Source organism: Hesperophylax consimilis, chromosome 16, assembly GCF_061612785.1.
Source record: "Hesperophylax consimilis isolate HC1 chromosome 16, BYU_Hcon_1.0, whole genome shotgun sequence".
NCBI classification, from domain to species: Eukaryota; Metazoa; Arthropoda; class Insecta; order Trichoptera; family Limnephilidae; genus Hesperophylax; species Hesperophylax consimilis.
Window position 1 is genome coordinate 20,267,243 of NC_142851.1, and position 24,004 is coordinate 20,291,246.

Consider the following 24,004-nt stretch of genomic DNA (forward strand, 5'->3'; position numbering starts at 1 on the left):
GCTAGCGACTTGCAACCTGCGCGCAAGCTACTTTCATAATGGAAAGCTGCTTAAAGAATTGTGAATAATTGGTTCTTAAATTTACATCGTTTTAAAGATTTGTTGATTTTATAAACGACGATTATTATTGGAATATTCCAGCATTATTATGATTTTCTTCGCTTTTATTCATTATTTTAGAGTACCGTTTTACGGGTAAAAATAAGTAATCCTTGAAAAGGGACTGGCAACACTTTCGAACAGATAAAAAAACATTTCAAAAATTCTTCATGTCTCTTATATTTCAGCTGTCAGTTTACGGCAATTTTTGTTCAACTTTGTTTAATTTATGTTAAAATACAAATTTATAATGTGTTAATAGCATGATAGTGTTCACATCATTAATCCGTTGTTTTCATTTATAATTGTCACTGTAAGAAACCAACTATGATTTCCCGCAAAGGTCAGAAAACCATCAAAGGAGGAGTAGTCGGGAAATATGTAAAGAAAGATACTCCTCCTGAAATGCCAAGTAAGTTTGTTTATATTCTCAAGAAAAAAAACCCTCGACTCTCGACTTTTTGTCAACAGCTTCTATCGTGATCTATATTCTGCATGTCATTCCAACCTATGTTTTCAACAGTTATTTATTATTGTCAATCTATTCAGTGTTATTTTGAAGACGGATCCAAATATATTTGTACATTTTTACAATAAAAATGAACCCGAAAAAAGATTTTCTTTCGTCATAAAGTTCTAGCGAAGTTATGTGAACATAGGTTACTGCAGATAATTTCTAATCTCCATCTATGTTTGCATTGTTTATTTGCCAGCAATAAAACTTTGTTGGTTGTGTAAACAATTTTGGTTCTTCACTTCACTGCAGAGACAATGTAGTTTAGTGTTTCCATTGATGAGCCTTAATATATTTCATCCATTAGTAGGTGCTTACTTACGCTAGTGCAAAGATAATATTTCTAACTATTGTTAATTTGTTTTATTCATTGTTCATCTAGTGTCTGCCTGCACATACGTTTCTGGATCTGTAGATTGGTAACCCTGCCAAATATTTATAATTTCTGCACTAATTATAACTATTCTTAACCACTTGAGCCATGGCTACCCAAATTTGGTAGGAGATTTTTATTAATTAAAATGTCTTTTATAAGACCTTAAAGTAAATAAACGGTTAAATTCAGGTGGCATAAATCACAGCAATTAGTTCATACGTTTCGGTTTTCATATTTCGAACAATCTCGAAAATCGAACACCTGGAAATGTCCATTACTCGACAAGGTTATTAGATTTGCATCTATCATTGTAGGTCTGGCAATTATTCTGTTGATTTAATGGAGATCATTAAATTTATCATTCAAACATTACCATAATATATGGTGTTCTATGGGACTTCTTTGCTTCTGATTATTCTATACTTTATCTATGCCATTGTTCACATTTTTTAAAATCACTTTACTTTGTAATATTTTTATTTGGATATTCATATTGCTGCATTACTGTATTAAACAAAGATCTACAGTCTCTCGTGTCTAGGATGAACGAAGTATGAGTTAATGATGAATGTAAGTAAGTCTAAAGTCATAGTGTTTGAAAGATAGAGTACGAAAACAGTGTGCAATATAGTTGTGAACGAGGAATACTTGGAGCAGGTGGATGAGTTTGTGTATTTAGGGAGTATTTTTACGAGAGATGGGAAGGCTGACAGAGATATTGAAAGAAGGGTAAATGCAGGTAACTCCTTAATGGAGGACTGAACGCAGTTGGCGCTAACTAAAAATTGTCCAAAGAAGCAAAGCTAGCAGTCCACAATGGAGGGCTGGTACCTACCTTGATGTACGGAAGTGAGGCATGGAACTGGCAGAGAAAGGATTAAAGTAAACTGAATGCTATAGAAATGAGATCCCTGAGGCGTATGTGTGGTAAAACCATGTATGATCGTGTGAGAAATGTGGAGATCCGCAAAGAGTTCAAGGCTGATGTAAGCTAAATGAGTAAGATCAAGAAAGGGACGCTTATATGGTTTGGGCATGTAGTGCGAATGAGCGAAGAAAGGAGTGTAAGGAGAATATATGATGCAAGTGTGAATGGTAGCAGAAGTCGGGGACGCCCGAGGATGACATGGCACGATCAAGTGAATCATATACTTGAGTCAGGCCATGTCAATAGTTAGAATAATAGAAGAGTATGCATGAGACGATGTATGAATGTGAATGAGGCAAGGAGTGTGTACCAAGACCAAGTTGTGTAAGAGAGGACGTCTCTGCCTATCCCTGCGCAGAAACGGCGTGATGATAGTTATTTAGTTAGTTAGTTACTTTCTGTACTTATAAAAATGTGTAAAGCTCAATTTAGGTATAAATAAATTAATATATTATCCAGAACATTTTAGGATGTATAGTTGAACCCAGAGGCGGCTCTAGGGATTCAGTCGTGGTAGGTCATTTGAAAAAAATGTGTGACTAATCTTTATTTGATATTGTGAAAAATGCCCATATATTATTAACTATATCAATTTGTTATAGAGTTTTAGAGTCGCGGACTCTAAATAAATATTATGTTAATATAATAAATTGGAAATAAATACACAATCCATGTACTTACGGCAAATTATTTTTAAGATATTAAGTTTTAATGTAGTTGTCCACAACATTAAAATAAATAAAATCAGTGTTTGATTCTATTTGACAATGATTTTTGACGTTTTTTGTTTTGTTTCATTCTAAATCGATAACAACATAAATAATTATTCTAATCCTTTCCCGAACTATGCAATTGAAAAACAACCATTGTTCCACACACTACAAGCGTGTAAAATGAAAAAACGACATTTGTTTATGTCACCATCTCTGTAAAACATATAATATTCACCGTGTTGTCTCCCCCACGGTCATGACCTAAGCGTCCCTAAACTTTCTTCGGAAGCTAATTTTTACTTCGACGAAAAATATAGTGCCATCTCGTTTATTCTATGGCGCGCGTAGGGACAGAAGATGCCAAATTGGACATTCTTTAAATTGACCCAGCGAATCGTGTGGACTTGTGAATGAAAGCTTCTATTAGAGACAACAGATGTCACTGCTAGCCACTCGCCGCCGCCGCTGTTTCGCGTTACATTTGAAATGTTTTGATGCACATAATTGATTATTATATTTATTATTGTTGTCTTATAATTTTGGGGGGTCAAACACCAATTGACCTAAGGGAAGAACCGCCACTGGTTGAACCTCTCATAATGAGATCAATTTGTTCCAGAATCTTAGTTTTTATGTGAAACACTCGCAAAGCTATTTTTATATTTCACTATTTTTTCCACATAAATCAATGTAAACTACTGCAATGCGTTCCGTGCCAAAAATTACTCGATTTATGTTTATTTTTGACGTTTATTCAAATAAAATTACATAATTATAAATTGTTAACCTTTCCGGGAGTATGGACGCTAATGGACGACGGTACACACTTTCGCCAAAGGAGTATGGACGACTATGGACGACAGGGGTTGCATATTCATATTCGATGCATATTCTGTAAATATGCATTGTATTGCTATCATTGGGCATATTACTGTTACTTTATACCAATTTTAAACATTTTACATCATTATCGACAGAGATATTGGCTGTTATTTATTTTGCATACTATCATAAAATTTAATCAAAAAATATATTTTTTTATTTTTGTAAAAAAAACTCACTCCCCAGAGCACGGCCAGCATTACATAACTTACTCTCGGAAAGGGTAAGGAGCGTAACAACCTGGAATGCGATTTCGATTTACAAAAAAACAATAAAAAACCGATATAACTCGTTATTATTTACGAATTTGTGACAAATAATTCATTATTTTTTACTAGAAAACTGTCTAGAGACATTTGTTTTTGCCGATGCTTCAAAATTTAGTGAAAATGTAACACAGCATTATCATTGAATAAATTTGTAGAAGGCATAGCCACCTCCTTATTAGTGTGATGCTTCTCAATGTACGATTCAACAGTTTCCCATGCTTTCAGCATTTCTCTTATTGCATCAGAAGAATGTTGCTCTGCTACTTCCTCCTCCTCCATAACTTCTTGCTGTGAAACACAATGCAACTCCATAAGCTCTTTGGTGGTCAGCTCTTGGCTGTACTCTTCCACAAGCTCGTCAATATCGTTGTTATCTACATCCAGTCCCATGGTATTGGCCAAAGACACAATCTCTTTGACTGTAGACTCCACAGGTACTGTTTTAAACCCCTCAAAATCACATTCGACAATGCTCTTTGGCCAAAGCTTCTTCCAAGCCGAAGTGAGGGTCCTCTTGGTAACCCCTTCACACGCCTTGTCAATCATCTTGAGGCAAGTAACGATGTGAAAGTGATCTTTCCAAAACTTTCTTCAGTCACCTCAAAACTAAGCTTGAATAGTGTTTTAGTGGATAGTTTCTTAAAGTTAGAAATAACCTGCTGGTCCATAGGCTGGAATAACCAAGTGGTGTTGCATCTATCTGCATAATTTTATCCACGTTCTTGAGGATAGTGCAAATCATTGATGTAGACCGATTGAATGTGTTCGCTTGATCAGCCACGCTCACACTTCGATCTCGCTTTTCAATGATTTTACATTTTATTTCTACGGTTAATTTTATTCTCTTATGGCTGTCTTTTTTGGTCTTTTCTTCAAGGACATTTTTGCAAGGGTTATTAAACATTGCACAAAAAATGCAAATAATGTCTGAACACAAGTTTGGAAAAATGTGTGATCACATGGGACATTAAAGTGCCAGTAGAACGAGTGCTAACCAGAGACTGACGCACTGGCGTGGAAGTCCCGGCTCACAAGTAAGTGACGTGAAGGTGGGACTTTCCCTTTCTGCGTCATTCGTTATGCGAAATTTCGCTAGTTAAGGGAGCATTTTTTTCATCATCTGTTTTGATCGTAATGCAAATTACTCGTTATAGGAGGTGCTCATTATGACAGGTTCCACTGTATTGGTTTTAAAACTCCACTGACAATACTCCACTGTTTTGTAGTAAAGACTGGATATTTATAGTTTTTAAAAGCTTGTGTAAATACAGTTGAGCTGGTTTATGCCAATATACATTTTTTGTTCTTGTTATTTCGCCATAGTGTTGCAGGTTGTTATTGATTGTTGATTGTCATTGATTTCTGATCAAACGTTAAGCATAATTTCATTTTTTTCCATAATGTGGCCTTAGTTGATGAACATCAATTAAGTTCCCAAATAAACAAAAAAATGTATTTCAGTAATAAACGTATGGACTACGGAGCGCACAACACGCTCACGCAGTGTCCAGCCCGGAGAGGGGGGAGGGGGGCCCTGCCCCTCTCCCTCGCTGCCCCCCCTGGGGCATGGGCCCCCACAAAACGTGCCCCCAGAGAACCGATTTGGCAAGGGACAGGGCCTTGGGGGACATGCTGGCAAATATACACCCAGTGAATCTGTTCCTAATTTAGCTCACAGGTAAAATAACAACATTTTAATAACAAATCATTACCTCACTGAACTTTTTTGACTTTAATCTATGCGGCTGTTGAATATGTGATCCATCGAAGATTATCATTGTACGCGGATGTCGCATAATGTATGATTGCGATACCTGAAGCTTTGCGAAAACACATACATTGTGTCAAAACATGCTATGTGATGGAATAGATTACTTTGAAAAGGTTAACATGAAACATTACCCATAAATATAAAAGATCTGAATTTTATTTGAATTCCTATTGTGGTGTAGTAAGTATCAATTTCACGGTCTCACTCCTGTATACAAGACACACCTAGGCATTATTTTTCCTGTCACTATTTAAATAAATCACAACACATCACACAGATACAAGATGTTTATTTTTTTTTAGGTTTGCAAGTTTATCTGCAAGCGGGGATACATTTGCCAACCCCTCCACATCGCACTACAGTTCTGATGTCAACACTGCATTGGTGAGTTCACCAAATAATAGTATTATAATTAAACAATATAAGTTAGATGAAACATTCATAAGTCTAAACAAAGAGATATAATAAAGATGATGAAATCAAATTATGTATTCATTAAATTTCAATTCTATTACAGTATTTACTCATTATCTGCAGTGCTTTGTTTCTTTCAACATGGTATGAATAATGAGACTAAAGCAAATGTAAAAGCATGGATTCAATGCAATATGTATGGGGCATTCATATGGGAATTGAAAACTTCCAGTTGAAATGATACAGTAAAACTTTCAAACTTCCGAAATCATAGGCATTGTTTTCTGATTCTCTGTATTTATGCAAAATTGTAATTGTAAAATTATAATAATTATGAATTTTATTTTCAGATGTCACATTCAGTGAGCTATGCTGACATTGATGTAGGAAACCTGAGCCGGCAAAACAGTCGACAGCGATTACCGCCGCCACTTCACCGGGAACACGACCCCATCTATCAAAACCAGCAGCAACTGATGAACCAGAACCAACAACAGCAACTCCTAAACCAGAGTCAGCAACAGCTGCTGAGTAACAACCAACAACAGTTGCTGAGTCAGAATCAGCAACACCAGTTGAGCCAACATCAGTTGAGCCAGCACCATTTGAGCCAACAGAAACAAACGGTGAAACAGCATCAGATAGTCTCCCGGGAGAATAGTAATGAGTCTTCGAGTCATCGAGGATCTACTCCCAGCACTTCTCAGTTGCATTTACCAGGACCTTCGGCAGGGGCCTCGCATCATAATGTCAGCCACACTCAGATACAAGGTAGGTTTATATTCCGTCTAAGGACGGGTTGTTTCACAGAATTTGATCAATTCATCAAATTTCAAAGTAAAAAAATCAAGTTCTGTGAATGTTCTAAGGTCTGTAATTATTTCACAATGGGGCGTTTATATAATAAAATATATAATAGTATATATAGAATAAATTTTATACAACTTTTTATATCTGACGCTAGTCTGTCGGGAGCGCGAGCCGCCATCTTGGATTGTAGATCCTGAAAATAATTTTTTTCAAAATAATTCCTCGTGATCCCATGACAAAATTATGAATGACCAACTTGAAGCAAATAAAATTCCTAATATTTTTAGGAACAATTTTTATTTTTGTAAATCTAATATGTAACGAGTTACAGAGTCGGAAATATGAATATTTTTCCAAAAAATGGTGAAATTCGTCATTTTTGATATTTTTTCGGGCTATACAGTACATAATTTTGTAAACTTTTGTTTAAACTTGTAAAATTTAAGCATTAAAATGAATCATCAACATTAAAAAGTTTTTTTTTCAACTTTGAGGATTTAAAAAAAAAAATCGCAAGTTGCGCCACAATACGAAGTATGTCAAAAAAATACAAATAAATAGTAGTATATCTGTGTGTAAGGATAGAATGGCCAACCTTATGATTCCAGAGATAGCCTCATTTTTAATGTCAGTGCCATACAAATTTTTCTTTAAAAAATGATAACTCCTTCATTTGTACACGCAATTGCTTTGTACGAAAAATTTTATAGCATAGTAATGATCAGCAGAATCCATTTCTAGCCAAAAAAAATACCCATAAAAATTCAAGTCTCTATGTCTATGAAAGGCGATTTTCAGCCCACTGTGCGCCGGCACAAAAATAAAGTGTCATTACATGATTATCAATTATTATAATACCCTCGTACAGGCTTTGCCTTTGTAGGATTTTTGGTTTACTCAAATTTTTTAATATTACCTAGATTTTTAAATACTATTCATATTGCAATAGTATATAAAAATATGTAAGTAAACAAAAAAAAGAGTAGGGTTTTTTTTTATACTTAAGTTTTTTTTTAAATATGTTTTTTTTTATAATGGATACTTTTCATATGTATCAAAATATTCATTTTGTTTGTATACTTTTACATAATAAGATACAATGTGGCCGCAGACATACCTGTGACGTCTTCCACGATACTGAACGTTAGGAGTTCTGCGTTGGAAGTTAGAGGTTTGGCCGAAGTGTGATGGTAGCTACACATTTGGCCAACTTTCCAACTCTGAACTATGTTTGGAGTTGTAAGTTGGCCTCTGTGTGGAAGCAGTATTGTACAATTGAAATTCTGTTTGAAGAAAGAAATTAACTTTTACTGTAGTTGGGGTATTCAGGGTGGCCACAGACCTGGAAAACCGGGAAAACCGGGAATTATCAGGGAATTTTACCGAACCGGGAATTATCAGGGAAATGTCAGGGAATTTTAAAATATTCTTAAAATATCAGGGAATTCCAAAAATAAAACGAAATTCGTTATTTACGATTTGTGAAGTCCCAAAGTTGTGTTTTATTACTTTTACTTGCGGCGTGTGTAACAAAAGATATGCCGACAAAGACAAACTAGATAAGTAGGTATTTTTTTATTATTATTTTCTTAAATAGCCCTTGCAACACAATCATGTCGTAAAACCCCCGCCTTGGTTTTTACCCTATACTATGTAGGTGCGAAATCTGTAAAGAAAAAGCTAGCAAAGTTACAACAAAGTGTCAAAAGGGTCGGACACCCAGTACGGTCGTAATAAAATTTAAAGATCATCATTATCAACATTTTTACAAAGTGTCAATACAGTAGAACCTCGTTAATTCGAAATCCACGGTCATCAAAAATCAAATTCGAATTCCCACGTAATTCGAATTTTTATGAAAAAAAAAAAAAAACGCAGAAAATCGATTTTCTCGGCCGCCTCTTCAAATCCGGGTGGTATTTTAGTTGTAAATTCGTATTAATACCAATTATTTCTTTATTTTCGCGGCCGATTACCGTAGCGGCGGGCCCTTTAAATTCAGATATTCGCAATAAATTCGTAAAAATGCTATATTTTTACGCGTAAATCGAGATTTCGCTGCCGATTTCGGTCGCGGCCTACCCTTTAAATTGAGATATTCGTAAAAATACGATATATTTCCGCGTAAATCGAGATTTCGCGGTAATTTTCCGTCGCAGCCGGCCCATTATTTCAAATATCTGAATTTAAATTCGTAAAAATACGATATATTTCCGCGTTAAACGAGAATTCGCGGCCGTATTCCGTCGCGGCCGACTCTAAAATTCAGATTCGAAAAAAATTCGCAAAAATACGATATATTTCCGTGGAAATCGAGAATGCGCGGCCGATTTCCGTCGCGGCCGACCCTTTAAATTAAGATATTTGATGTAAATTCGTAAAAATATGAAATATTTTCGCGTAAATCGAATTTTATCGGCAGTTTTTCGTCGCGGCCGGCCTTTTAAGTTCAGATATTTGAAGTAAATTCGTAAAAATATGTCATATTTCGGGGTGAATCGCGCCGTATTTTTTAACTCGGATATTCGAATTAAAGTTAGTAAAAATACGATATATTTCTGCGTAAATTGAAATTTCGCATCCGATTTCCGTCGCGGCGGGCCCTTTAAAATTCAGATATTCGTAAAAATACGATATATTTACGCGTAAATAGAGATTTCGCGGCCGATTTCCGTCGCAGCGGGCCATTTAAATTCAAATATTTGGTGTAAACTCGTAGAACTACGACATATCGTCGCCGTAGATGCCAAGAGAGTCAAGCCACAAAACCAGAAAGCTGAGAAAACGGCCCTCAAAGATTTTTGGCTACAAAAAAATCACATTTTTTTGTCATAACTTTTTTGTTTTTAAAGATAGAAGAGTGTAATTTTAGACATAGATATTTTGTGATGTTATCTTTTTATTAGTTAGATTGAATAAATGTAAAAAACAGTATTATAAAAGTTATTTGGGTTATATCTCTTGACCACTGAATATTGAAATAAACAGATGGTACATTTGTGTGGTAGTCAAAAGAGTTAAGCCTCTTACGCCTGTTGACTACTGAGAATTTGCGGACAAATTACTAACTTTTTTTGGACTATACTCTAAACTCTAAAGGAAAGTCTATTAACTATCTAACCACCGCGCTGTTTCTCTAAGGGTTGAGCAGAGAGGATGGACCGCCAAACAGAGCTTGGCACTGCTTGCTTCATTCACATTCATACATAACCCTTCAGTTATTCTGACTCATGGCACGGCCCGACAATAGTATCTGGTTCACTTAATCGCGCCAAGTTTTTCTCAGGAGTCCTCCTACATGTCATTGTTCATCCACTCTACATGCTTCGTTATTCCGATCACACGCTCAAACCATCCTTTTCTTAATTTTTCTCATCACGCTTACATTATTTGCAAATTACCACATTTTTCACACAATAAAAACATGGTTTTACCACACATACACCTCAGAGATCTTATTTGTCCAAAATTCATTCAGACAAGATTTGAGATTTTCACGACCAAAAGTATTAGCGATTGATTTTTGGGGTATTATGCCGTGTTGTGCTACGACCTTCTTCAATGTGTCGAACAGCGTTAGTGTCCATTATTAGAAGAAGGTAGCGCAATACGGCATAAAACCCAAAATAAATCAGGCTAATCTATCATTCTACGCTCATAGTATACTTCCTCTGCCAGTTCTATGCCTCATTGCCATACACATTAAGATTGGTATCAGCATTCCATTTTTTGCATTTTAAGTCTGTGAATGTACTACTGTATCATCCCTTAAAATTTGGTCCATAGTCAAGCAATCTATCGTATGGTTACTATGTTTATACCTGTTGAAATAAAGTTGGCTGAGGTACATAAAAAAAATTAATACAAAGTTAGATTCTGAAGAAAATATTTATTACAAAAATGTTATAATAATTTTTAAATTCCATCTTCTCCGTCACTCTCCGAGCCATCATTCTCCCGAGATGGACCGTCCTCAGGCTGCAAATTTTTATAAAAATCATGATAGGTGGACGGAATGCTGCCTTTATCACACAATTTGAGTAGGTCCTTTAATTTGTCTTGGCCTATTTTTGGCTTTGAAAAATACAGTCTTTCTACTTCTACGCTTGCACAGGATAACGTTCGAAGCCGTCTTCGCTGAATGTTAAGGGTATCAAAGTCATTTCGGCTCAATTGATACTTATAAAAAACAGTAGTGGGTTCACCTTTTCGGTATTGAAACCACTTTACTTTGAGCCACTTTAATTTGTCTCCATTTTCTGATATATTTTTGTTTGTCATAACTTTATTGCTGTATTTTTTATAGTTAAGGAAGTCAGCATAATCCATTTCCACAACCTTGTGGTATGGTTTAGAAGTTTTTGCAGTACGGGCAACAACGTACCATCCATCTGGTGTGAACACGTCTATTTTTCTTCCTCGGGCCTCTATTGTGGAGTGCACAGAATCGCACTCCATCTCTGAGTGCCCTGATTCCATAAATTTTTGATTGATGACGTCAATCGGCAGCTGTTCCACTGCACGTAGGAACATAGCGGATACTACTGAGTTCCGATTTTGACCAGAAGCCGTGTCCGAGTACAGCGTCACTACTTTTTTGGGGCCTAATGACACCAAGAGGTTCCACAGACACGTAGCGATCTCCGAAGCACCCTTTGTGCCCACACCTTCGTGCCACATGTAATTCGTTGCTTGTCTGGAAGCCAGCTCATACACCGTGAAGTTATACGTTTTTAATTTTTTTGTATAATATAACTGTCCCACTTGTAAGCTCGGAGTCAATAATATTTTTTCCAGATCCATAGTGAAGCAACTGATGCTAGGATCATTCATAGCTTGGGCTTTGTCAATTTGTTTGTGTTCCCTTGCTTCTGTTTTTCTTGTTAAATGAAGATTAAATTGATCTTCGTCTCTTGACTTCTCTTCGTCAGACTTATTTTTGTACTGCGTACAAAAATCACACTGATCCTTTTTTGGTGTGTGAAATCCATAATTGAATTCTGTCACAAATATTTGTTTGTAGAAGCCGAGCTTTTCTGGTACCACGTTACGTTCTTTACAATACTCAACATAGTCTAAGTAAATTCTTGTCTCGCTCAAACCAGATGGCAAGTATTTTCTTTTACTGCTGCTCCGACAGTAATGCGAGGCAACTACGGGCAATGACTTGATGTGGTCCCTGATTATATTCCTAACTTCCTCGGATTTTTTGTTTGGCGGTTCCTTGCGACCTCTCTGATCTATTTCAGTGACACCTGAAGGAGTCAACTTTTTCATTGCACTTTCAACTTTTGTTCCCGAGATGACAAAGGTGGCCAAAAAAAATTTTTTGCACACTTGGACTCTCTCTCCATTTAACATTACCGTATATTCGAATGTATGTTGTCGTTTGATGGTGTCTCCACTACGGTATCGTCGTTTTACTGGAATACAATTTACATTGCCACCAATGAAGGCCCATCTCGCTCTGTCGGAATCCAGACTCAGATAGTCAGCCAACATTTGCTCCTGTTGAGATTTTCCTATTTTGGATGCGCAATTATAATGGCATTTACAGCTAACATCTCTAATTGTCCTTGCTTGAACTGTCTTTCCGGATCTGCTTTGGTATTCTTTACCTGCCATTCTCAATATCTTTTGGGAATTCCGTTTCCATTGGTTTGGGGTTCTCTTGCGTTTCCTACTTAAATCATCTGTCTGTTGGTTGCTTTCCAATATTTCAGAAATGGATGTTCCTGAGGCATTAACGTGGTGTTGATTTGAATGTTCTTGCCTGTTATTGTCTTCATTTTCGGAAAGGTTCACGTTCAAGTCTGTAAAACCGAACAAAGTGGTTTATTTCTTTGAAACACTGAAATAATTATTGAATTTTACAAGCAAATGATTCGCTGATAATCACAGGTTTTACAAGCCAACATAACAACTAGTATGCAGTAGTATTGTTAACAAATAAAAATACTGACCTCCCACATGCGTGCTTGGAGCGAAGCTTCGGAGCTCTGCGTATAATGCTGGGACAGCAATCTCATCCGGAACTTGCATGCCACCGTTCTGGCTGTGTTCTGCACATCCAGCTTGCACACCATTTAGAGGAGAGCCTGTAAAACAAAACAAAGTAGTTTACTTCTTTGAAACACCGAGATAAACATTGAATTTTACAAGCAAATGCTTCTCTGATAGTCACAGGTTTTACACAGCCAACATAATAACTAGTATGCATTAGTATTAATAACAAATAAAAATACTGACCTCCCGCATGCGTGCTTGAAGCGAAGCTTCGGAGCTCTGCGTATAATGCTGGGACAGCAATCTCATCCGGAACTTGCATGCCACCGTTCTGGCTGTGTTCTGCACATCCAGCTTGCACACCATTTAGAGGAGAGCCTGTAAAACAAAACAAAGTAGTTTACTTCTTTGAAACACCGAGATAAACATTGAATTTTACAAGCAAATGCTTCTCTGATAGTCACAGGTTTTACACAGCCAACATAATAACTAGTATGCATTAGTATTAATAACAAATAAAAATACTGACCTCCCGCATGCGTGCTTGAAGCGAAGCTTCGGAGCTCTGCGTATAATGCTGGGACAGCAATCTCATCCGGAACTTGCATGCCACCGTTCTGGCTGTGTTCTGCACATCCAGCTTGCACACCATTTAGAGGAGAGCCTGTAAAACAAAACAAAGTAGTTTACTTCTTTGAAACACCGAGATAAACATTGAATTTTACAAGCAAATGCTTCTCTGATAGTCACAGGTTTTACACAGCCAACATAATAACTAGTATGCATTAGTATTAATAACAAATAAAAATACTGACCTCCCGCATGCGTGCTTGAAGCGAAGCTTCGGAGCTCTGCGTATAATGCTGGGACAGCAATTTCATCCGGAACTTGCATGCCACCGTTCTGGCTGTGTTCTGCACATCCAGCTTGCACACCATTTAGAGGAGAGCCTGTAAAACAAAACAAAGTAGTTTACTTCTTTGAAACACCGAGATAAACATTGAATTTTACAAGCAAATGCTTCTCTGATAGTCACAGGTTTTACACAGCCAACATAATAACTAGTATGCATATTGTATTGATAACAAATAAAAATACTAACCTCCCACATACATGCTTCGAGAGACGTCCAGATTTTGCATGTTCAGGTCGTGTTCTGCACGTCCAGCTTGTACAGCATTCCCCTCAGAATCTACAAAACAAGTAAAACTGTCAGATTGTCGCATTGTTTTCAAACAATCGGAATCAACATTTTTAACTAGATTCTTACCTTTGAGGTTATGTTGATCCTGTGGATTTAAAACTGCTGCATCCATTTGTTTAGCACGTGAAGAACTCATTAGGTTCTGTGGATTAGCAGCTTTAGTTGATGCAATCATTTGTTTGCCACGTGAAGATTCCAATATGTTATGTCGAACCGGTGGATTTAAAGCAGCTCTGGCTGCTGCAACCATTTGTTTTCCGCGTGAATGATTCATTTCTTATCACTGTTTCACTAAATAAAGTTGAAAGTACAAACGTTTGTAGGCACAAAACGAAATAAAGCACAGAATCGCTGAACGAACCGAACTGATGTTGTATTAAAATAACACTGACCGACGCACTGAACACTGAACTGACAGTTCGCGATTCGCGATACTGTCGTGGGCGCAGACGTATGTGCAAGCGTGAACAAACCGACACGATAGGCATTTTGCTGAGTTAGAGGAAGACAACACTATAAATCATTGTCGAATGTGAGTAGAGGTGCGCACGCTTTCGAGAGAAGTTTGTGTTGCCAATGGCGTCAAGCCACGCATAAAATTAAATTATTGGGAAGTCAAAAGATCTATGTGGCTTGTCGTCATAGACTGCTTTAACTTGTGTAAAATTATTCGAAAGTCAAAAGTCTATGCGGCTTGTAGTTTTTGACTGCTTTGATTGTTTTCATCGATGTGTGTTAGATCTATTGGCAAATTTCAAAATACTCAATAACGGAGTGTTTTATGGCTTAAATCTTTTGACCACGGCAACTTTGAAGGTTTTCAAACACTTCTGCATACTTAACTCATTTTCGCCAAATTTGTGGCTTGACTCTCTTGACATCTACGGCGACGATATATCCGCGTAAAACGTATTTTCTCGGCCCTTCAAACTCGGATATTCGAAATAAATTTGAAAATATACAACATTCCAGTGTAAATCGATTCAGATTTACAAAATAATAATACTAATTAGGACGATGTATAACCACGTAAAAATACATTTTTCGGCGTTTTACCGCCACGGCTGACTTTTAGATTCAGATTTACGAAATATTATGATTTATTTTCGCAAAAATCAAATTTTTTCGAATTTCACGAACAAATTTTCGTGCGCGGACAAAAATAAATTTCGAATTACGAATTAACGAATTTCGAATTAAAAAAATTTTTGTATGAAAAAATTTTTCAGCGGAAATTTTTTTGGTGAAAATTTTGAATTACGCGTTTTTTTCGAATTATCGGGGTTCTACTGTACTTACTTTTGTTTATTTGTCTATTTTTGTCTGGTCTTTTCATTTGTACACAAATTGTCTTCAGGCGAAATATCATAAATTTGTAATAAGTGTATTTTGTTTTGAATAGATCATTGTGGTGCAAGGAAATAATAAATGCTTTAGATGACGGAATTCCCTTTATTTATGTATCTGTTCTAATTTTCTGGCGTAGATGAAAATCGTGTTTCAAAAATAAAATTTTGAACGATATGTCCTTATACCAAATAAAACATATCAGGGAAAAATATAGAAACTGCCCTGGAAAACCTGGAATTATCAGGGAATTTTGAAAACCGTTTTTTGTGGCCACCCTGGGTAAGTAGGTAAGGCCAGTATGCCAAATAATTTATTGTGTATTATTATTTCAGCTTATAGCAATAATCCTTCAGCTGCCCCCATATACTCCAATGTGGTGAGTGGCCCCTCGGGCATGACCTACGGAGAACAGCTGATACATAATGCTACCCACAGTCCAGGAATCATTGGAAGCAACCAAGGTACAGTACAATCATTTTAAAGAAAGCTGATTCTGGATAATTACACATGGAATTAATAAATCGTCACCTAAAATCAAATTTTACCATGAGACCCTTAAACGCCCTGTGATTGGTCGGCGGGTTCTGACAGCACTTAAACCGCTGTCTCACTGATTGGCCGGCTGCGTGCATTAAAAATGCAGACAATTTTGTGCTAAGTTGTGCTGCATATACTCGTACAAGGGAAACTACTGCTGTTAACAAATTATTTCAAAATAATTCATATCTTTTGGAATCTAATTTAAATCAGGTTTTTTTTGTTTCACACCGAACCGAGTGGGATTGACCTCGCTGTCAACCGACAAAACTGAGATACGTATGACATCACGTGTACCCCATCAGATTTTCGATCGTTTTGTCAGGCTTTGAAAATGCAAACTAACTATGAAATCGACATTTGTAAAAAAAATTAAAAATACTGGTATTTAACTGGAAGGTGAACTGATATCCACAATAAAAAAAAAATTACTGGAATTCCTTATTGGCTTGCACATGATATGCCATTTTCCTTTCTGTTTTCTTCTGTTACTAGTTTGTGAGGATGTTTTGTGTATTTGCAATTAGATTTCAATATTTTCTAGTTGATATCCTTCTCAAAAGCTTGCAATAATAATTTTGTATCTCAAACATTATTCACTCCGTTGTCATAATCATTTTCATTGCTTTGATAATCTGACTAAGCATTAATATATTCCCTGCTTCTATTTTATATAATTACTGGCAATCATAAGTAGTCTTTCTGATCACTGTTAGAGGGTTGGTAATTTTAAATTTTGAACCCAATTAGGGTAATTTACCTGGTTTCCTGACCCCTGCTCTATTGTCTTCCAATACAAGATACTGATTGAACTTTGGGCATGGATTTCACATATAATGTGTCTATCCCAGGTGAGGAAGGTGAGTTGCCCCTGCCGCCGGGCTGGTCCGTTGACTTCACGCTGCGTGGAAGAAAGTACTATATGGACCACAACACACAGACCACGCACTGGACCCACCCCCTAGAGTCCGTCCCATCAGGCTGGCAGAGGGTGCACAGCCCCCAGCAGGGGATTTACTACTTCAAGTAATTATCAACTCACTACGCATTTCGCCGACAAACATGTTTCTGCTAAGGAATTTTGTATGAAAGTAAACTTGCATTTCATATGCCAGTCTGGATTTGTGATACCAACAGTCAAGAGTCTTTCGGGATACCCGTACTTCTCCTTGTCCGCAGTAGGCTGGAGAGTGACTCGGCTATTTGGAATCCTCATGAGGTTCAGAATTTTTTTTTTAGATTTCTCTACGTGGTGCGGCTACTATTAATGGCTATATACAACAAAATTTCTTCTGTTCATGCTCGGATTCCCCACAACTTGATTGCTGCGAGACTGTATACAGGCTTCAGCTATTTTTGATATGTGTAGATCTCTGTGTTCCTACTATCTATCCATATTAATGTTTGAATATTATATGTGTTTAGTGAAATGACCCGCCAGGCATCCTACGCCCACCCCTGCCTGGTGGGGGGCTGCTACGTGTTTGGGCCGCTGTCGGGGGCCCTGGTGCCCCCCTACCTGCTGGAGGAGATACCGCACTGGCTCATTGTCTACTCCAAAGGTTGGTGAACAATTCAAATCACATAAATAAATATGTACATAATCCTCCCTTAGAAAGCAATTTTTCGCCAGTGTGACATTATGCTTTCATTTTATATTAAATTGTACTAATGTAAAGGAAATTGCCCCTAAAGAAGCAAGCGACAAAGCATATTAGGGACAAAACATTGCCAAAAAAGCATTCTTCTTAACCTTTTTACTGTGTTCCTGATGTTTATAGAATAGCTGGTATTCACATACTTTTTGCGACATTCATACATTTTATACAAAAGTAAAACACACATATCGACCCGTCCTACGTGTAAAATATTGTATCTTCAAAATCCTGATTGTTGAGGAGAGCAGTTAAAAGTTTTTGTTGTCTATTCAGCACAAAGAAGTTACGATAAATGAGAGTGTAAAAAACTTGTTATATGTATATTTCTTTGTTAATTCCCACATAAAACTAGCATCCAAACTATATACTTTTTTTTTTTTTTTTTTTTCTTTTTTTTTTTCCATTATTTCTGGCTTTCACCCTTCAAGGGTGTTCTTGGCCATCATTTAAAATTATTGAGAAATGAAAGGTGAATTTAAATATTAATTTTATTTAAATAGGCAAATTTCAAAATTATAATGAAAATTGGAGTCGAGTTCAGACTTAGAAGAGATCAGATGTTGAATGGAGGGGAGGCAATTTTAGATAAGGCTTGATAGAATTGAGGATATTTGTTTAGAGAGGGGCAGCCAAAAAATATGTGATCTAAAGTTCCCACTTCTAGACCACAGAAATATTAATATAAATATTAATATAATACATTAAAAACTCAAAATTGTCATTTTGTGAGTTACATTAGTTTAGTATATGTATGAGGTGACTTTTTGTAGGAGAATTCTGGACAATAAGTATATACTTACTACCAAATAATGTACAAAGAGTATATACAGATTAACCCACGAACAAGATGCAATTACACACTGACAAAAATAGTATGTCCATAGCTTTGTAAATCCTTTATGCTCTGCAATATAAATTACAGATCAAAAGTTAAATAGGTAAATAATCGAAGAATTTTGAATTTTGCAATACTAAACGCATCAAGCGAACAATTAATAATCGTATTACAAACCTCTCGATTCGTAATATGTAGGTATACTATTCTGTGCATTATACCCATAAGCATTAAAGTCGTTTTTTGTAAGTTGGATGCTGCTGATAAATGCACTTACAGCATTTTAAGACTTTGGCAGGTGGGACCAAATATGCATGCGTGGAAGTCAAATATTTTGGTACATTGCAGATTCGGAATTAAGATAGAATACATGCTGCTAGTAGTATCTGTGTGTTTACGATATTTGAGAATTGAGAAAGTACATATACAGATTTTGACTCGCTCCATGCATCGCGTCGTTTGGTTGTATGTGTTGTTGTATTGTATGTGGAGACCAGACGGTTGCAGATTTCAGTAGTGCTTAGTGTTTTTGGTGTTTTGTGTTCTGTGTTGAGGGCTAGAAAATAGTTAAATAATTATTAATATCTTTGACTTAAGAACACCAGTGTTGCCAACTCAGCCCCTTCGGAGCTAGGTTTAACTCTAAATTGAGGCCATCAGCTCCAAAAAAGTGTTTTAGCTCTTTAGCTCGGTTTTCAGATATTCTTTTAATACAAATTTCAACGAAACATGGCAATTTACGAAAATAATTTCTCTGCCGTACCCCCCCCCCCCCCCCGGTTGTTTCTCCACAGATTTCTCTAGACACCTATCCCCACCCCAAGATAGTGAATTTTCGGTCCCAACTCAGGCTGTACAAGGTTTTAGCTCCCTTTCGGGTGAATCGAGTTGGCAACACTAAAGAACACAAGGAACATGTACGAAGGGACTGCGTCTGATATGTATGCGCGTAGCTATGGGGGCAATGTTTATTAGTGGTGAACGGGTAAAATATTTAGGTTTTCTTACTGAAAATGAAACGAATTGTCTATTGATCTTGCAGCCTCCCAGGAGCTGGACCACAAGTTACGTTGGGGCATGTTCCGACTGAGTGAGCTGGACTGCTACAATGCCATGCTCAACCGCCTCTACAAGCAGGAGTTGCAACTCATCGTCATGAAATATGAACAGTACAGGTAACTATACAATACGTCTATTAGATGTCTGCAATTTGGTGTACCAGGGATGCACCACCTTTTTATCAGAAAGGCCAATTTATTTTTGATTTTCTGTAAATTCTTTTATTTCCTGGGTTGAATAAAGTTTCCAAATTCTGGTAAAAATACTCCTTGGAACCATCTATTTATCCATACGTTTGATGAGAAATCTGAAAATAAGCACTACCAACACTAGATTTCGCCATTAATTTAGGACATGGGGGTATGAATTAACAAAAAATCAACCCATAGAGCAATATTGGGAGATATTTCTCCCAGAGGTTAAACACCTATAGAGTCTTTTTGGGAGATATTTCTCTCATAGGTCAAACAGCCATAATATTTTTGGGAAATATTTCTCTCATAGGTCAAACACCCGTAGTCTTGGTGGAAGATATTTCTTCAAAACAATATTTGTCAAGATTTGCAAATTTTTTGATAAATATTTTTATATTAATCGAAAATAAGTAAAGTGACAGTAACTTTTATAATACCTTTGTCTAATTACATACATATGCTTTTGAGTTTTGTGTACAGTGGTAATTACAGTTTACACGATAAAAACCATTGGTAAGGGACTTAAAAACTTTATCTATGTTTGCGTTCAAAATTTTTATATTTTTAACTGCATGTCGATTTGTAATACTAAAATTTGAAAGAGTCTTTCATTGAACATTAGGCTTTCAATTTCAAGAACTGTATTTTATTATTTATTTGAAATACATCTAAAAACAGCAAATTTATCTGGAATCAAAATTAATCTGAAAATATTTCCCGCACAACCTACATTTTGACAGTTAGTTCACTTCAGAGAAATGGTTCCATGATAACTAACACAATGACAATCGTTATATGACTTTGTATCTTTTTATTTAGCCAAGTGGACCGTACAAAATGCGCCTGCTGACATAATAGAGTTTGCTTTTTAAAGGCAGCTTCATTGATGTTAAAAATGTCGATATCCGAATTGATTCTGTTCAACAGCAAGATTGCTCTCCCCACAGGCATGACCATTGGCAAGTTAGTCCTGCAGGCTGAGAGATAGAATAGTCTGTATAGTATTATACACATCACTTGTGTACCTATACAATACAAGGTTGATGTAAGCGTAATGAACAAGATGAAAAAAGGGACACTTTGATGATTTGGACATTCAAAGCGAATGGATGAGTAAAGATGTTGTTAAAAATGTACGAACCATTAGCAAAGTTCACCACCAGTTACTTTACAGGCTCCTGCCTAGCACCTAGCGGTCAGAGGTAAAACTAGGGCTAACAGATAAAACAGATGTTTTGCCTTATCAATTGGCTTTCTTTGACAGTGTTTGTTTACAATTAGCTTGTCAATGTGTTTTACTTGGTTAGATTATAAAAGGCCTCGCCGACTGGATTCCTCCTTCTTCTCTCCTATAAAATAGTAACAAGCAGTCATTATGGTCTACAGACCATTAGTAAAAGTGTTTTGTCCGGGTCGGGAATAATTTAACTCTTTGTAACATTAAATAAAGTGAAATGCAGTTTTGTGCAGTAAAAACAAAAAAAAACATGCGTCTGTTATTGAAGACTTCATCAAGCCCAAACAAATCTTAACAGATGTGTTAAGAGAACATTATATCATGCGCAAATGGATGGAAGAAATATATATTAGGGATGCCCGAGGAATACCTGTAAATTAACACTTAATATTTTGTTCTAGATCTGCATTACTTCAAGAAATGGAAAAAAGAAGACGTGGTGTAGGTTACCATCCGCACTCCAATTGCTAAATATTGTCTTTGAATCTTTTTTCAATAGGGGTATTCTATTTTATGTCAACTATTCATAACTGTACTTCAAGTACCTACTTGACTTTATAGTTTTTACCTAAGTGACCTTACAATCTTTACACAATACATAAAACTATCAATTTGAAAGATGGCAAAATACTTTGTGTATTTTATATATGTATGAGCATTTATGAATTCTCAATAATCCGCCTCTCCATTATCTGACAACTACTATAATCCAGTTACTTTTACTTTCTCCAGTATTTGTAGGTCAAATGCGCCAAGCTGCGTACAACTACGCGATGGGCTGGCTTATGTCACTCTTACTAATTAGATTCTTATACGCCGGTTCAATGTTGGTATGGTAAAGGAAGCCTTAAGCCCAGTTTAAGGCTGTTTTCACCATACAAACGCCGTGGTAATAAGTAAAGTTTTTCACTGTTCTCTAACCTTCGCCGCGCCGCATTATTTTTACACCGCGTTTTTAAGTATGGGGGTTAGTTACTATACCTAAGTCTAGCTTACTATAACTGACCATTTTACCAGTCACCAGGGTAAATAATTTTTTATTATTGTTGTTTTACATTTCGGTTAGTCCTCTATGCATTCTTGTCGCATGTGTTTCTGTTCATTTCGTTTTGCCATCTATTCTGTTTGAATAAGTTTACAAAATGTAGTATATTAAATAAGAGGATAAACCAAAAATGGAAATTTTATAAAAGAACACTTGTTTTTATGAAATACCTGTTTTCATTTTTAGCATATTTTGAATGTATTCACTATAATTCGCCGCTTTCACTAATTGGAGACTTGTTCGGTTTTCGGGGCTGCGGATTAGTGAGAATATTGTTACAGCATGGTTTTTTGTCTTTCAACCTCAACATGTATTGTATTACAAATTAACACATCGACTGTGGTTCAGTAAAACCCTTCAAGTCAAAAAATTAGAACTTGATAAAAATGTTGTTTTAAAATATTACAATTCTGTTTAATTCTGAGTAATTCCATGTATGATTTTCTCGAAAGAACCTAAAAAATCAAATTTTAGTTTTTAGTATTAAAAACGCCTTAATTGCCGTATTGCTTTCCTATGTTGTATTTTGAAAACTATTTTATATCAAGCCACTGAAAAGAGACAGTAAAGGGTTTTAATAAAACACAGTCGATATGTATGTATAAACAAACAGGAATTTTGACCTTTTTTATGAATGAATAAGAACTGATAGGGTACTACGTACTATGTACATAATAAACTTCAGATTGCCATAGTGGAAAGATGATGTGTGATGTTAGGTGCTCCTTGCTGGTAATATCTGCTTTGATCACCAGTGTACTTTTGTTAAAGGATTTTGCATTGTTAAATAGTGTTTTGGACTTTGCAAATCTGACATTATTTCTGGATTGGGATGAAGCAGGGAGCAGCGACTGTTTTATGGTGATGGGAACTGACTATTCCAAGTTCGTGCCTTGAATGGACTGTCAAATGTCGTAGGAAGTAATCTCGACAGGGAGTAATAATATATATTAGAATTAAATTACAGGCACAAATATGTGGGATCACCAAAATGATGACTAGAACATTTAGGCCCTATTCCACAGGGAAATGCAAGTATCTAACCATACAGCTGCGCGGAGGTTCTTAAACAGTACATGTTCCCGATATTTTGTAAACTTGTCGGCGGCGCCAGTCTCCAGCGACCAGCTGGGAGAGGTTGTTTCCACTCATATCTTTGAGACTTAGCGTCAAACATAGCATCACTTGTGTTTGACATTATGTAACAATGCGTGTGCTTTAGTTCAATGCTAGGAACAATACAGTCAACAAAGAATGACGTGATATAAAAATGATAGTGTTTGGTAGTTAGTGAGGTTATGAATGCATTCTAGTTTTGACATTTCTAGAATTCATCAATGATTGGTGGCGATGCGGGTCTCGTGATTTCAGCAGCGATGTGTACGGACTGTGCGCAGCAAGTTGTTTGCGACGTGAGTACGCAACATGGGTATCGGATACTTGCATAACCCTGTGGAAGAACGACCTTAGTTCAGTCAATCAAAAATAATTTAAATTAAATTGACGCGTCAGTTTTCTTTCCGTTTTACGAATTTTTACGATTCATCCAATCATTTATTTAACACCATTTAACATTTGTGACTTTTCAATTTTATTCAAAATCATTTAACTCAAACTTTGTTTTATGTCTGTGATAATAGCTCTAGTAAAAAAATGTACATACAATGAAAAGCGTAATATTGGTTTTCATATTTTATAAAAAATATAATTTGCGAAACCAACCGTCCCACAAGATGAATATTTGAAAATCTCAGTTTTTTATTAAACTGTACTGCAATAAATTGATTATTTTAATGGAGCTAAATATTGGTTAGGTACATTGATTGTTATTTTAAAACAGTAAATTATAAGAGGAAAAGTGTGTCTTCATATTGTTATGAGTTTAGCTATATATGGGGGACATTATTTAGTTTGTTACGGCTAATAAGTGCCTTTGTACCTTGTGACTCAACGCTTCCACATTAAATATATATTTTAGTTTAAGAATATTGGAATGTTCCTACGTCCGTCAAATATATTTAATAATTATACTCTTTATTTTTTTATATGTGATATTTAAAAATAAAACTGATCTATTACTATGAATTTTCTTTGAAAAATACT

General features: G+C 36.1%; 2 protein-coding genes across 5 annotated transcripts; one reads left to right on the forward strand and one right to left on the reverse strand.

The window, feature by feature from the left end:
- Positions 1 to 266: 266 nt before the first annotated feature.
- sav (scaffold protein salvador) lies at positions 267 to 24,004 on the forward strand. Its single transcript, XM_089641021.1, has 9 exons — positions 267 to 511; positions 5,243 to 5,459; positions 5,855 to 5,936; positions 6,317 to 6,737; positions 15,669 to 15,797; positions 16,725 to 16,899; positions 17,299 to 17,435; positions 19,409 to 19,541; positions 21,258 to 24,004. The coding sequence occupies exons 1-9, from the start codon at positions 427 to 429 to the stop codon at positions 21,325 to 21,327; spliced, it is 1,449 nt and encodes a 482-aa protein (XP_089497147.1). The 5' UTR covers positions 267 to 426; the 3' UTR covers positions 21,328 to 24,004.
- On the reverse strand, positions 10,646 to 14,876 carry LOC149416856 (uncharacterized). Of its 4 annotated transcripts, none has more exons than XM_089641019.1 (4): positions 14,053 to 14,876; positions 13,026 to 13,974; positions 12,740 to 12,874; positions 10,646 to 12,589 (listed from the first exon to the last, which is right to left on the reverse strand). In XM_089641019.1, the coding sequence occupies exons 2-4, from the start codon at positions 13,102 to 13,104 to the stop codon at positions 10,692 to 10,694; spliced, it is 2,112 nt and encodes a 703-aa protein (XP_089497145.1). In that variant the 5' UTR covers positions 13,105 to 13,974; positions 14,053 to 14,876; the 3' UTR covers positions 10,646 to 10,691. The 4 variants fall into 4 exon arrangements, with proteins under 4 accessions (XP_089497145.1, XP_089497144.1, XP_089497143.1 ...); XM_089641018.1 differs by having other exon boundaries at positions 13,026 to 13,732; positions 13,885 to 14,876; XM_089641017.1 differs by having other exon boundaries at positions 13,026 to 13,446; positions 13,598 to 14,876.